The 15,598-nt window shown below is 40.0% G+C and overlaps 1 protein-coding gene across 2 annotated transcripts in view; it reads right to left on the reverse strand.

Annotated features, from left to right (window-relative positions):
• PDZD7 (PDZ domain containing 7) overlaps positions 1–14,683 on the reverse strand; it is a 48,523-nt gene extending 33,840 nt beyond the window's left edge. Inside the window, exons 1-4 of one of the 2 annotated variants that reach the window (XM_060768277.2) lie at positions 14,602–14,683; positions 6,659–7,200; positions 2,664–2,804; positions 998–1,172 (exon numbers count right to left, since the gene is read on the reverse strand). In XM_060768277.2, the coding sequence (XP_060624260.2) occupies positions 998–1,172; positions 2,664–2,804; positions 6,659–6,851 (509 nt within the window). In that variant the 5' untranslated portion in view covers positions 6,852–7,200; positions 14,602–14,683. Of the gene's footprint in view, positions 1–997; positions 1,173–2,663; positions 2,805–6,658; positions 7,204–14,601 lie in introns of both variants that reach the window. The other variant, XM_060768276.2, reaches the window with a different exon arrangement.
• Positions 14,684–15,598: the final 915 nt, after the last annotated feature.

Raw genomic sequence — 15,598 nt, forward strand, 5'->3', positions numbered from 1 at the left:
AGAAGAGCAAACCACAGACCACTTATTACAATGCAGCCTGAACCCTGCCACATGCACAATGGAGGACCTCCTTATAGCAACACCAGAGGCAATCCAAGTAGCTAGCTACTGGTCATTTAATAGAATGCCAGGTTTTTAAACTTTGTGTTTTCTCAAATACATCATAATTGTAACTTTGGTTCGCTCCTGACACAAATAATAATAATAATAATAATAATAATAATAATAATAATAACCACTTTTATTTTTGAGTAAGTCTCCAGCTTCACCTATGAACATTAGATAAACCCAGGGGTGGTGGAACATTGATAACCATGTTTTGTAGTCTTAGCCCTGTAAAAGAGCTCACTATGAACCTGGACTCACAAATGGGAGATCACTTGGGACCCCTTAAGTATGCCACCAAGAAGGAAGAAAGTTAAAATATTCATTAACTGAAACCCAAAATAATATTTGATGAACTCTGATGAAGAATTCTAACAGAGACCCCAAAAGCTTTGCATTTTTATTGAAATTGCAGTTTAATATTTGCTTTACTTTTTCTTTATGAATTGCTACAGCCTCCTTCTTATTTTTGGAGTATGTGTATTAAAACAGTTCTGCACAGCCTTGGCTAGATCCCTTTAGATCTTGTTCCTTTTTTTCCTTTTGTCCGGTCAGATTCTTCCTGACGCTTATTACTATACATTTCCAATCTTAGATTATGTACACAACCCCATCCAGCAAAACACCAAAGTTCTCCTATGAATTAAACTCAGGTGAGAGAATTTAGCCCAGTAACCCCATGTCACCCTGACCCCTCGCTCTCCTGTTCCCTGGTTAGAGTTCATGCCAATACCATCACCTTGTCTCTCATGAAACCTGATCATTCTGTCTCTGCTCTGTTGAATCCAGTATACCTTGCCCCCCCCCCCCCCTCCCAACAACACATTGTGATTTTTGGTTACCCAAGGCCTGCTAACAAAAGGGTGTCACCCTAGTAGGCAGTTCCGCTTACCATGTGGTCTTTTCTCTGGAGAACTTTATCCCTGGCACTTTGCCCATGCGTCTCACGACCATCCGCAGCCGGTTATTCCCCGTCAGGACTTTGACTGCACTTCCCATTGTAATGTTCTCCAAGCTCACACTGTTCACCTCTGTGATTTTATCTCCCACACACAGACCAGCCTGCTCTGTTGGTGTTAAATACAGATAGCTCAGATTGGTTTAGGGGCTGAGACATTTTTCTTTTCCCTTCTCTTCCTTTAAAAATTACAACATTAGTAAAATTAAATAAAGTTGTTTTAAGTATGCTTAATATTTACTGGCATATTTTGCATTTATTATTAATACAGACTCAGGCTTATTAGCTGGATAGTACATTATTTGCATCTATACCACAAAGCATAGCTGGGGTAGGAAACAAATTAACATAGTTAACATATGCTTTGGGGTTATTCCTCAAATATGTCCATTTATTTATTTATAAGACTACTCAAGAACAATATAACACCCATATCTGCAAAACTGGTGTCTACGCTATAATTTATCCATATCCAACAAAATGTATCCTCTCTTAGCATTTTCTAGGTCCTCCAAACTCTGGTATTTTGGGGCCAGGATATCCAGTTTCATGTATATATCCAAAGTCCAGAAAATATTCCCTGCACACACAGGGTTGGTATTGTACTTTGTAATGATTTCTTCACATGTTTAAAATACTACCTCTTGACTAGAGCATTGTCTAACGGTATGGAAAATTCTTTGTCAATAAGAAGGCTGAGAGGGGACATGATAACCATGTTTAACTACTTGAAAGGATGTCATATTGAAGATGACACCAACTTGTTTTCTGTTGATCCAGAGACAAGGACACAGAGCAATGGATTCAAATTGCAGGAATAATGATACTACGTAAACCTTGGGAAGAGCTTCCAGATGGTAAGAGCTGTTCAACAATTGACTATGTTGCCTCACAGGGTGCTGGAGTCTCTCTCTCTGGCCATCTGTCAGGGGTGCTTTGACTGTGTGCTCCTAGATTTTTTTTTGTCATGTCAGGAACGACTTGAAAAACTGCAAGTCGCTTCTGGTGTGAGAGAATTGGCTGTCTGCAAGGATGTTGCCCAGGAGACATTGGTTCTGGATGGCCCTTACAGACTCTCCTAACTCTATGATTTTATGTGTTTGTGGTGGAATATTTTACAGATAGAGTTGCAGATATAGAGAAGAAACATGGCACACATACAAAAATATACCAAAGAGAGAGAGCAAAAGTTGAGAGTCTGCATCAGACATATAGCTAGCTATGAGATCATGGTTACACTCTGTTTCTAGATATGACCCACAATCCCCTAAGCCCACTTTAAAATCCAAGCAGCTGTAATGAGTAAAGGACTCGTATATTGCTGGTAAGTTGTGGCCCATCCATTGTGTGGTAGTGTTGAACAGGACTCCACATGACTTCATATTTCTGTTAATTACATGACAGCTCACTGGTAGGAGTGAGTTGAACGACTCATTTATCAGTATTTTACTCACCAGTCCTGACATGGTTACTATACCATGGGTAATATTTTGCCTATTCATACCAGTGGCTTTAAAATAAAGTTAAGGATTGACACCTAGAAATGATAATCACCTTGCCACTGACGAGTCAGGCTGAGAAGTGAAAAGCTTTTGCTTACCTGCACTGCTTCCCTCTTCCACCTTGCTGACAAAGATACCCAGGCCATGTTCTGAGCCTCCGCGCACACTGAAGCCCAGCTTCCCATCTGCACTCTTTTCCACAGTAATGGCATTGATGGCATCACTCTCATCACTCTTAGCTATAATGACAATAAAACATGATTTATAACTATGAATGGGTACTCCTAATAACATGTTCTGTGCCACAATAGCCAGCAAAGGGAAATACCTAATGGACCCCTGTCAATCACAGCAGTTGCTTACTGGTAAATGGAATAAATGCTGTCTTGGATCCATGGGACACTATCATCTGACTGCAGTCTCAAAAATGACATCTTACAACACATGACATAAAGTAATCTGATAGTTGAGATTCTAGAGAAATAATGTAGGACAATGAACACAAGGAATTCATTTCCTCCTATTCATAGTGGGAGCGAGCCTAAGCTCTAAGAATTTGCCAGATCTTGTCTGATCCTGTAAACTAAGCAGAGTCAGGCCTAGTAAGTATTTGGCAGAGAGACCATCAGCAAGTGCCAGGTGCTGTAAACTATATTTTAGAGGAAGGAAATGGCAAATCATTATTTCTGGGTCAATCTGCCCAAGAAAGTCCTATGATAGGGTTGTCATAAATTGGAGCTGATTTAGAACTTCATCAGATGGTTTTCCCCTGACATTAAGTCCAGTCGTGTCCAGCTCTGGGGGTTGGTGTTTATCTCCATTTCTAAGCCAAAGAGTCAGTGTTGTCCATAGACACCTCCGATGTCATGTGGCTGGCATGATTGCATGGAGAGTCATTACCTTCCTCGCGGAGCGGTACCACTTGATCTACTCACATTAGCATGTTTTCAAACTCCTAGAAGCCGGGGCTAACAGAGGGAGCTCACGTCGCTCCCCGGATTCAAACCGATGACCTCTCAGTCATCAAGTTAGGCAGCTCAGTGGTTTAACCCACTGCACTACTGGGAGCTCCTTAATGGTCTAGATATAATGATTTAAAACAATAAAAAGAAGATAAAGGCAAATTTCTTACATTCACAGGAATTTTAAAAGTCATTTTCAGTGAATATAACATGATTGGGAAATGTGTATGCTCTTTAATACCTTGTGTCATAATTTCTAGCAAACACTTCCAGGCTGAAATTCCTTTTACTCCTAATTCTATGGTCTGCATAACTACAAAGAAGTTTCTTTGTTAAAACTGCATCCACCAGTATCCACAGATTGCATGGTTCTGGCTGAGGGATTGTTGGAGTGGTAGCCTTTAAAAAGAAATGTTTCAAGGCTTTCTTTGTCTGAGAGCCATAAGGAGTATTTCAAAATGGCCTTTATCCCTTTCCATAGGAGTCTCCTTGTGTCATCGCCTTTCTTTGCACCAAACACTTCTAAATGCTTATCAAAAGAATCTATTCTGAAATGTCGAATGGGAATGGTTCCTTGCTGAAGCGATACAGTTTACAAAGGCACAAAGCCAAGGACTGTAATGTTTTTGGCTCACTGTACTTTGTTGTTCGATGTATTGAAATGTCAACATTGCAGGGCGATATCGTATGTTTCACGGAGGAGAAAATTAACTCTGGTGTCACAACTCTTTCATCCTAAGAGTCAACAAATAGTCCCTCAAGAAAAGAAATAGGGAAGCACTGTATGTGAAACATTGCCTATGTCTTCACAGCCAAATAATGGAGCGAATCCTCTTTCCTTCCTTCCGATATGTGACGGGTAAACATTACAGCTGCTAAATCCACTGGCAGACATAGAACAACCTGGGCTCATATGCAGGAGATAGATTCAAAAGTCGTAGCTAAGCCAGTCAACAGAAGAAGGAAGCCCAAAACTGATGGCATATTACTTAGGCCTGTGTTCTCAGGGGCAAACTAGACATTACTGTCAATGCATGGTTAGAACCCACACACGTTGTTTCCCTTAAAATCTATATAAATAAGAATGCAATGTTCATTTGTGGGATTAACATAACTCAAAAACTGCTGGATGAATTGACACCAAATTTGGACACAATACACCTATCAGGTCAATGAGTGACCATCACTCATAAAAATACTGGAAAACACAGCAGAAGAGACTTAAAAAGCCAAAAAATAACAAAATACATTACAATGCACGCACATAACCACATATATACATATACACAAATATATAAACACACATACACACACACACAAAACACATATACACAGACTGGGCCACAGCAATGCATGGCAGGGGATGGCTAGTTCATAATAAATTGGGTGTTGATTTATAATAGGATTACAGCACATAGACAAGGGGACTTTTTTCATCCTCCCTAGTTGCAATTTTGATGAAAATTATCCCCTCTGACCTGGTGTAGTAATTATAATTTGTGGGGAAACACCTCCTATTGATGCCCATGGAAGAATGTTTCCTGAAGACAATTGTTCTGTATTGAGAAGAAGAATGTTTGTTGGAAGTCTTTCTGGGAAAGGAGAAACTGAACTCCCCCACCCTCCATGAAATCCTGGGATGCATCCTAATTGCACAATGATAACAGTATGATCCAAAATTAATCGCCATGGCTTATCTTTATGGATTGCTGGGAGTTGTAGTTTGGAGAGAGACATAGAATTCTCCTCCAAAACATTGGAGTTTTGAGAGGTGGGATGGAGTAGAGATCTTTGAATCCCTAATGAAGCTACAAATTCCACAATTCTACAGTATAGAGTTATGACAGTCAAAATGGTATCAACTAGTCTTGTGCATTGGGGTAAACCGTGATCCGTTTCATGTCCCCGCTTTTGGTGGGGGCACCAATATGTTTTTACCGAGCTTCCCGAAATTGGGAGGGCAGATATATGTTTTTGTTTTTTGCTGCCGAAATATCCAGGGGAGGGGGGGGGGGCTTCCCACCCAGGATCCCCTTCCTGGAGTGCGCTTGTTTTGCCTCACCTTTATCTGTACAGTTGAAGGGCTCCCTGGCTGGGGCTGACCCATCGCATTTGCTGGCATCCTTGCTCTGCAACCATGCAGGCCCAGAAAGGCACTGGCAGGTGTGGGTGCTTTGTAGGTCTGCATGCACTCTCTTTTCAAGAAGAGTGCATGTGTAGTGTGAAAACCCAAAGCGCCTGTGCCTGCCAGGCCTGTAGCTGTGTACCGAGCAAGAGGCACTCGACTGCAAGCCTTGGCAGGCATGGGCGCTTTTGGGCCTGCATGCCACACACACACTCTCCTTGGAGTGCAGGCCCAAAAGCGCCCATGCCTGCCAAGGCTTGCAGTCGAGTGCCTCTTACTTGGTGCTCGGCTGCAGGCCTGGTAGGCACGGGCGCTTTGGGTTTTCACACTACACATGCACTCTTCTTGAAAAGAGAGTGCATGTGTGGCATGCAGACATACAAAGCACCCACTCCTGCCAGTGCCTTTCTGGGCCTGCATGGTTGCGGAGCAAGGCTGCCAGCAAACGTGATGGGAATTGTGGCGAGGCTGGATAATTTTCACCTTCAGCACAATCCCTCTTCTCTCCTCTATACCCCTGATGCTGAAAAGTAGGCTTGGAGCCGGAGCCTGCTCCTGCCTGCTTTCATGTTGAGTTTATTTTTGTACTGGAAGGGGCCTTCCCATTCTATGCCTCCGAATGAATGAAATAAATGATGAAACAGGAGAAAAGAATTTCAGGCACATGACTAGTATTAACCCTCTATAGCTGTGCAGTGAAAGTCAGATTTCTTCCTCCCCTCCTAACTTGGGGTGAATTTTTTAAAGACAGCTGCAATTACTTAGTTCTCAATTAAAACAATGCCACATTATGAAGAGTGTTGTGGCCCAGCAGAGTCTGGAAAGTTACTTAGAAGTCAAATAATTACAAATACATGCTGAAGCCTGAGCAGTGACAGATAATGTTGTGAAATCCAGAGCATTGTGTAATGACTGTTCAATTACAATTATCTTCAGTACACCATTGTAATTATTTCTCTTAAAAGTGACTTCTCAACCTCTGAGCCACAAGTGCCAAATGTTGTACCTTCGAGTGGTGTATTGATGAGGATCACTCTTCCCATGGGCGATGCAGTGCGGAAGCCTCGGTGGTTCCCATTCATTAGCCGGTTTTGCCGGCTCAATAGGAGGTGGTTAGCAGTGCTGACGTTGCTGCTGGAGCTCCGAGAGTGACTGGGAAAAACAATATCCCCATGGAATGAATCCGGTGCCTGTGCCATGGCAAGTCTGGATGCTGTGTGTTCATGAAGAGAGCTACCTTCACAGGTGATGCCTATGGGTGGCTTGGAGGAGAACTCTGGATTCTGGGAAGTGGAGACATCTGAAGCCTGTGGTAGTTTGCTGCATTTTGGCCCCTTAGGTTGCTTCCCACCAGTGGAAACAGTTGTGGGCCATATTTCAGTGGATCATAGTATTACTTCATGCTGTCCCATTTTGTTGATGATGTTAAACACTAAGGTGTCTCCTTAAGGAGGGAAAGCCGCTGTTATTATAATATGGAATCCAGTGGAAACATCTTGCTTCTCAAGGGTTCAGATCAATGCTCCTTTTCTTTCTTCCAGATTTGATCTGCTATGTTAAAAAACAACAATGGTGACAATGGGAATTGACAACAATAACAAACATCCATATCAAATTAGAGCCCAGCACTTTCAATAAAGTCCTTCCAGACAGGTCCAAAATGTAGGACCTATCATGGTTTTATTTGAGACAGCCAAATGATGCCTCAGATAAAACCACATTAATCCAGAGAAAACTGGGATATCCCAGGTTACTCCGGATTAATTTGACACCTGGAAAAAGTTGGACTTTAAGCTAAGATCTGGATTTGTGCGGACTGACTCCTGGAACTGCTTCCACAGTCCCTGTGTGTCCTCCTTCTCTCCCCCATCATATGGTGGGGATGGGACAAGGTGTGTTGGCGCCCTGTCTCTGTCCTCATCATATGTATTGTACTATGATATTGTACTACTGATATTGTACTATGCTAATAATATAATATATTGTATGAAAATATGTATTGTAAACCGCTCTGAGTCCCCTTCGGGGTGAGAAGGGCGGCATATAAATGCCGTAAATAAATAAAATAAATAAATATGGGGAAAAGGGCGTATAGTGAAAAGCTACACTTTCATCTCCATCGTGGAGGAGGAAGCGTCTTGTGATGCTTCCACTCCACTCCGCCAAGCCAGAGTGGTCTGATGGCACTCAGCAGACCCCGTTTAAAAATAAGAAAAAAAGGGCACAAAAAAGCCCCATGTGAAGATGTTCTTCATTCATGTTTGAGACCTACAGAAGAGAAAGGTCTTCTGTCTATGCCAAGTCAAAGCAGGCATATTAAAAGAGGAGGTGATATCTGTAGCACACAGGCTACAAACGCCCCCATGCCAAAAAATCTTTTTGTCCAAAATATTTCCCACTGTTTCTGAAAGTAAGCAAGTGGAGTGTTTTTTTAAATAATGTTCACCGATTTAATTAAAGCCCAAAGAAGAGTTCCTGTCGTTTCCTGTTTTTATGTTATTTCAAATATAAAGTCTAATATAGATTATACAAGAAGCCTGTGAAGATTGGCAGATGGGATTGGGAAATTTCTGCAGCTAGGGTTTATGGGACACATTTAAAGCTAACATTCACTGTGTTAAGAGTGTATAAATGTGAATAACTGGTGCAAAAATGAAAACAAATAATTTGACTAACGAGAGTCTAAAACTTCTGAAGCAACCCAAACTGAATTTGGATTTCATAGGATATAATAATAGGAATAATAATAATAATAATAATAATAATAATAATAATAATTACTACTATTATTATTTGTACCCCGCTTTTCTCCCAGTCATTAGATACAATCTCAGCTTGGACCTGAACCATATAGGCCTTGAACCAGGTGTCAATCACACAGAGTATGGTCAGAGATGGTAAAAGTTACTTTGCTGAACTACAGCTTGCAGCATGGCCAGTGATAATTTTGGCTGACGGATTCTAGAAGCTGCAATCCAAAAACTAACTTTTCCAGTCTTTAGATATGTTTGCCTCCACTGCAGCTCAGTTTCTCATAACAGAATCTCATAGAAGAAAATGTGTGAGCCGATCATTCAAATTTGACTGCCTTGATTTACTTTCTGTTCTAAATGCTATCACAAAGTACTATGACAGCTATTCTTGGCTTTTGTCTTAGTGCCATATAAATAAATAATCATGTGCTTCTACTTATAGGGTGACTGTACTGTTTAATCCTATGTGCAGGTGGAAAACCATGAGGCTGGTGTTTCCCTGGGTGTGCATGTGTGCATAAGAATCAATTTGAAACAAGCCTTGGGTATAACAGCACATCCTTGACTGTGAAAATGAAACCATAGCTAAAAATAAACCCTGCATTAATATTCTAAAGCACATTTTTTCCATTTACAAAAGTGAGAAAAAGCAATAAAAAGATTTTATGACTATAGAAATATCAACATATCCAATACCACCTCCTGCACAGTGTTTGCTGAGTTCCCTCTTTGAAGCTATTTCATATTAATTTAGTAGTCCTACAGCTGAGATATTTTGTATTTATGATCTTAAGGTATATGGTGAGTAAATTCATTTTCTCACAGCTAAAAATAAACCCTTTTCCAGCAGTTGAAAAGATGGGCAGAGACATCCAATGTGGGACAACTATTTCGCTCCATGGATGTTATATAGAATGAAAACAAAATTTTAAGACTGTGAATTTTTAAAAACATATATTTTTATTTTTATATGGCAAAATAAAAAAGTTTAAAATGCATCAGATTGCTTTTCACGTTCATACTGTCATTATGTATGAGGGATTTAAGTTTAAAATACTTGTTGTATTCAGTCATATATTTCTATAGGTTTATGGCACCACATCTTTCTGGTTGAGGAATGACAGGATCAGAGCTTGGAAATGATTACCACTTTGGACCACAGATAGCAGCACCTGTAGTCCACATTTCCAGTAACAATTCCAGGTTATGAACAAGATAGATTTTGTAGGCCATTCTTAGACTGAATTTATTTGTTAGTTGGAAAAAGTGTGTTTTTTAGTGTAACTCCAGCCAAAACTATAAATATATTAGTTTTGGATAGCATAGGTAAGGCTTAACACCCCTGCAGTGTTTGTTTTGTTGTCTGTGCCACTGTTCAGAAGGATTGGTGAGAAAGCTTCAGTGGAGACACCTTTCTCCCTGATAACTCTTCCAGGACTGAATTTCCCTTCTGAGGGGTAGATTTCTCTCACTTCCTGTTGTCTCACCCCTATTCTTAACTATGAGATGTTTGTGAATCAGATGTTTGTAACTTGGGGACTGCTTGTACATCTCTTCGGCTATAACAAGAACTGAATGTTGACAAGCTGGAATGTCTCCAGAGGAGGGCGACTAAAATGATCAAGGGTCTGGAGAACAAGCTCTATGAGGAACGGCTTAAAAATCTGGTCATGTTTAGCCTGCAGAAGAGAAGGCTGAGAGAAGACATGACAGCCATGTATAAATATGTGAGGGTTGTCATAGGAAGGAGGGAGCAAGCTTGTTTTCTGCTTCCCTGGAGACTAGGACGCAATGGAACAATGGCTTCAAACTACAAGAAAGGAGATTCCACCTGAACATTAGGAAGAAGTTCCTAACTGTGAGAGCTGTTCAGCAGTGGAACTCTCTGCCCCAGAGTGTGGTGGAGGCTCCTTCTTTGGAGCCTTTTAAACAGAGACTGGATGACCGTCTGGTAGGGTGCTTTGAATGCGATTTTCCTGCTTCTTTGCAAAGGGTTGGACTGGATGGCTCAAAGATCTCTTCCAACTCTATAATTCTATGAATCTTGGCCTCATTTTTTTAAAAGATTATACAGGGTTAGTCAAAATGCATAGGCCAATAAGCCATTCAATTGAATGGCTTATTGGCCTATGCATTTTGACTAACCCTGTATTATAATGACTTGCGATCTGTGCAAACATGACATGCTGTAACCATGACAAGTAAAGCTTAAATCTGTATTCTTTTTAATGTGCCAATTACACTCCAGGATATGACCATATCTAGGAATCTGTGATGTGTTTAATTCATTTAGATTGTACTAAAACCGCAATGAGTCGCCGATTTAGGCTGAGATATTAGCGGTATACAAGTGCATTAATAAATACTAAATTGTGCAGAAAACAGACTGTAGTTTAGCCAAGCTTAAACATTTTAGAGCTCAACCTTGTTGTCATAAACACAGTTACAGAAATGCAAGTAGGTCAATAAAGATTTCAAATATATATTTACATCGCAATAAATAATGTAAAGAGATATCTAGATTACAAAGATAACTTTCAAGATACACATTTTGAAAACTGTTATGTGTGTAGAACTCTGTGCATTTGTGCTTTCATATGATAAATATATACTGTCATCTATTATGCCTAAACATTAATTAAACATTATGATAAGGGGAAATGTGAGCAAGCAGCAAATCCCTTCTACACATTTCCTGGATATAGTTCCATTACAAAACCAGTGGCGCATTGAGGAGCAGGCAGAACTAAATAAGTAGCTCACTAGAATAAAGCATTAGGATGTGGATCATAAATATACAATATGCCTATAATCCCTCCTAATGTCAGCATGGCAACTAACATGGTACAGTGGTTTGAATGCTGGGCTAAAACTCAAGGAGATCAAGGTTGTAATTCCTGCCCTCTCCCAAAAGGTCACACATTCTCAGCTTCAAGAGAAACGTGCCAAGAACCCCCCAAGATAAGTCTTTTTTTGGATTGCCATACATTGTAAACCACCTGAAGTCGCACAACAAAAATGTCAGCATGCTGAAATGTTTTTGAGTTTTGAGGTTTTCCCTCTGAAGCTACTACAGTATGTTCAACAGAGTAAGGTCACACTTTCAATGGAAAGACTGAGAAAAGAATCATTAGTGAAAATTTATTCTACAGCACAACCTCAGACTTTGTATTTTTCCTGAAAATAACCCTGGGCACTATGGGGACTCTGACGCTTTGTCAGTATCTTTGAACACCTTGCTGTCTCATATTCTGTAAGTTCAAGATAGTGTAGGACACTAGTCAGCATATATAGCATACTGTTAAACCAATTCTTTTGCCCTGGACAGCCTTGCTAATGATATCATTGTAACAGCTTTTGTTAGAATTCTTATTTTTTATTATAAAGTTTTATTCCGCATTTGATGCAAAGTAAGGAACACACAGTTAAGCTCCCTGTTACATAAAGGTTCAGCATGCCATATCTGAAATCCAAAATACAGTAGAGTCTCGCTTATCCAACCTTTGCTCATCCAACATTCTGTATTATCCAATGCAGTCTGTCTCCTGCTTGGCTCCACAGCTGTTTCAATACATTGCAAAGTTTTGGTGCTAAATTCGTAAATACAGTAATTACTACATAAAGTTACTGTGTATTCTGTCAATTTGTTGTAAAGCATGATGTTTTGGTGCTTAATTTGTAAAATCATAATGTAATTTGATGTGTAATAGGCCTTTCCTTAATCCCTCCTTATTATCCAACATTTTCACACGTCCAATGTTCTGCCAGCCTGTTTATGTTGAATAAGCGAAACTCTACTGTAATTGAAAATTGCCTACAGCGGAGGCTGAGGTAGTGACACCTTTCTTTTCTGATGGTTGAGTGTACTCAAATTTTGTTTCATGAACAAAAATATTCAATGTAACTAAACAATGTTGTGGACCAATCTTTAAATAGCCTAGTTATCTGTTCCAAACAGATTCCAAATTTTAAAGGCATTGTGTAGATTTAATTTTAAGAGAAAGCGTCTCTTTAGTTTAGTTACTAAAAATCATTGATAGAAAGAAGAACAATAATAGAAAACAAATGTTAGAAAACAAAATTATTGTTTCTTTACTATAAGTAATATTTTTCTCTACTTGTTTATGATACACTGTTGGTTAAGAGTGTTGATAATATAAAAGTGTTGATACTATCCTGGGGTAGGGTTTGGGAATTTACTCCAAAATACAATGTATAGTTATTATTATTGAGAAGTTTACAATCACCAATGTTAGAAAATTATGTTCTATTAAGGAAGTAATACTTGAAGGTCTGAAGAATATTGTAAAGTAGTAGTAGTAGATACTATAAAGTTGTAGATGTTCTGGTAGTTATATATACCATTGGTGTATTCTATTTTGTATTTTTTCTTGAATAGATAGATAGATATATGAAAAATGCTTAAAATATTGTGTATAAATATATCGCCAGTCTAGCTATCTGTCTGTCTAGTACATATGAAACATAGGAACTTAATGTTTAGATTTGGGTCCCATCTCCAAGGTATCTCATTATGTATGTATGCTTAGACAAATATAGGTTCAGGCAGTCCCCAAGCTACGAACAAGATAGGCTCTATAGCAGTGGCTCCCAACCTGTGGTCTGTGGACTACCAGTGGTCCCCAAGAACTAAAATATGGTCAATGCCCTCACCATTTCTACACTGCTGCCTCAAAACCACGCGGCAACAAGAGTGAAACCCTCTTACAATGACAAGGCAATGAGGATATTGGAAGGGGAGACGCTGACTAACCACAAAAGATTACTATTACCACATCAGCTCAAGATTATTAAATATGGTTTTCTGTGGGTGAGCAGATGGTGACTACTGGATAGCATATGTTCTGTATCAGAATCTAGAGCTGATGTGGCCTATCCAGTGCAAGTTTCTGAATCAGCACCCCAAATAACCAAACTGAATCTAAAGTTGACCAAAAACTAATTCGTAACCCTTTTGGTATTAATTTTGGAGGGTGGTCCCTGTTCAAAGTGGTCCCTGTTCAAGTAGTCTATGGTCAAGTGGTCCCTGGTGAAGTGGTTTCTGGTCAAAGTGGTCCCTGGTCAAGTGGTCCCTGGTCAAAGTGGTTCCTGTTCAAGTGGTCCCTGGTCAAGTGGTCCCTGGTCAAAGTGGTTCCCGTTCAAGTGATCCCTGGTCAAAGTGATCCTTGGTCAAGTGGTCCCAGGTCCAAAAAAGGTTGAGAACCACTGCTCTATAGGTTTGTTCTTAACTTGAATTTGTATGTATATCAGAACAGCTACATTTGTTGTGTAACTCCAGCCAAATATACATATTAGCTTTGGATAGCATAGGGAAGGGTTAATACTGCTGTTGTGTTTGTTTTGCTGCCTGTGCGCCCCCCCCCCCCCCCCTTCAGAAGATTTCACCTCACTTTGAAATCTTGAAAAAAGTGGCAGGTCCCAAGCCTTTTGCATAAGGGATGTTCAACTTGTACTATGATATCCTGACATTAGAACAGCAAGGAATATTTTTTTAATTACTCATAAGTTTTAATAACTGCTGACCACACTTTTCATATCAATCCTTAAAGTGCTGCGATGTGTACCTCTGCCCTGCTTGCTTTTGCAAGGTAGAACTCATGGAGTTATTCTAGAATCTGTAAAGCTGGAAAGCCCTGGAGAGCTCTCCCTTTCTGCTTTGTGATCCCACAACAGGGAGGGAGGGAGGAGGGGGATTTTCCAGACTATTCAGCATCACTGATAGGTAACCCTCACCCGCCCCCCTTGTCTCCTTGCATGCACATTAGCTGGAAAGCAGCCTGCTTGCTGAGTGGCCTGACCTTAATAAATAAGTGATGTCATCCCTTCCATTAGAAATGCAGCCTGGAGGCGGAGAACTTACAAACACCTGTGAGCGAGGAAACGATATGGGGCATGCCCCACTCTCAAAGGCCATTACTAGGCGATTCCCCAACCATGAGCTTCCTTCCCTTTTAGGAGAGCAGAGCAGGAATTTCCAGCACTCTGGACAGCTCCCTCGAAAACACCTGCATTGACGGACACTCTACTATATACAGGTAAACCTTCCCTTGTCTTACTCCTTTCTTCAAGCTGACAAAGCATCAAAGACTGCAAAGATCATTAAGAGAGACAAGGGTAATCCCTTGAAAAATCAGAAATAATCTCCAAATAGTCGACCCCTTCCACTCCTCCTCACCTGACTCCATGTTGCTCAGCAAACTTCCTCACCTGGGACAGGCACACGGTGGAGCCTGCAAACCTGGTGGTTGCCAAAGGTGCCGCCCACTTCTGTCAGAGTAGGAACAAGGGACCTCACAGGTCAGAATGGCTGTCAATCATCCCCAGCACTTCCTCATTACATCTGTCCTGGGTGGAAGGAAAGCAGCTTGATAGGGAGAGTTTGGACTGGAAATGTAACAAGTGCAAAAGAGTGGCAGCACTTACTTTGGACAAGTACCCTTTGCCTGGAAAATAGGTATGTTCTTCTGCTCATGTGTGCTCTAAAGTCAAATGGTAGTATGATATATGTTGCTTGTGTCTTTACGTTTTCTGTTGACTTATGAAACTTTGATTAATTTCACAAAGTTTTCTTAGGTGATGAATACTTAGAGGTGGTTTTGTTGGGTCCTTCCTCTGAAATATAGCCTACCACACCTAGTATTTCTTGTTCTTTCATCAAAATATAATGCAGTCTGATCTTGTTTCTGTGTTTTAGGCACTCAGGTGTATGTATACCTATATTCATATCTCTGTCAGTACCTATATCTATTTCTGTATCCATTATTTGAAAAAGATTGTGTTTATTAATTATCGAAACATATTTTAGATATCAAAAGACTTCCTGCATTTTGATACTTTTGTTGATATAGTATACTCTTTTATTTATGAAAATAAAATAGACACAGTTACCTATATTTTTTGGGAGGGAAGGTATATATCTGGTAAACTAGAGAAACAAAATAATATTAAATGCACAGAGTTACATGTATATATTTTATTATAATAATAATAATAATAATGACAACAACAACAATTATTTATTTATAACCTGCCCTATCTCCCTGAGATAGGGCGGGTTATCTCATGTGTATATTTCTGCTGTGTGGTTATTGTGTTTCTTATAAGAGTCTAAGTTTTTTTCTGTCCTTGTAATTCAGTATCTATACTGCTAAAGCTTATCTCAAAATATATTC

The sequence above is a fragment of the Anolis sagrei genome, chromosome 3, assembly GCF_037176765.1.
Source record: "Anolis sagrei isolate rAnoSag1 chromosome 3, rAnoSag1.mat, whole genome shotgun sequence".
Taxonomy (NCBI): Eukaryota; Metazoa; Chordata; class Lepidosauria; order Squamata; family Dactyloidae; genus Anolis; species Anolis sagrei.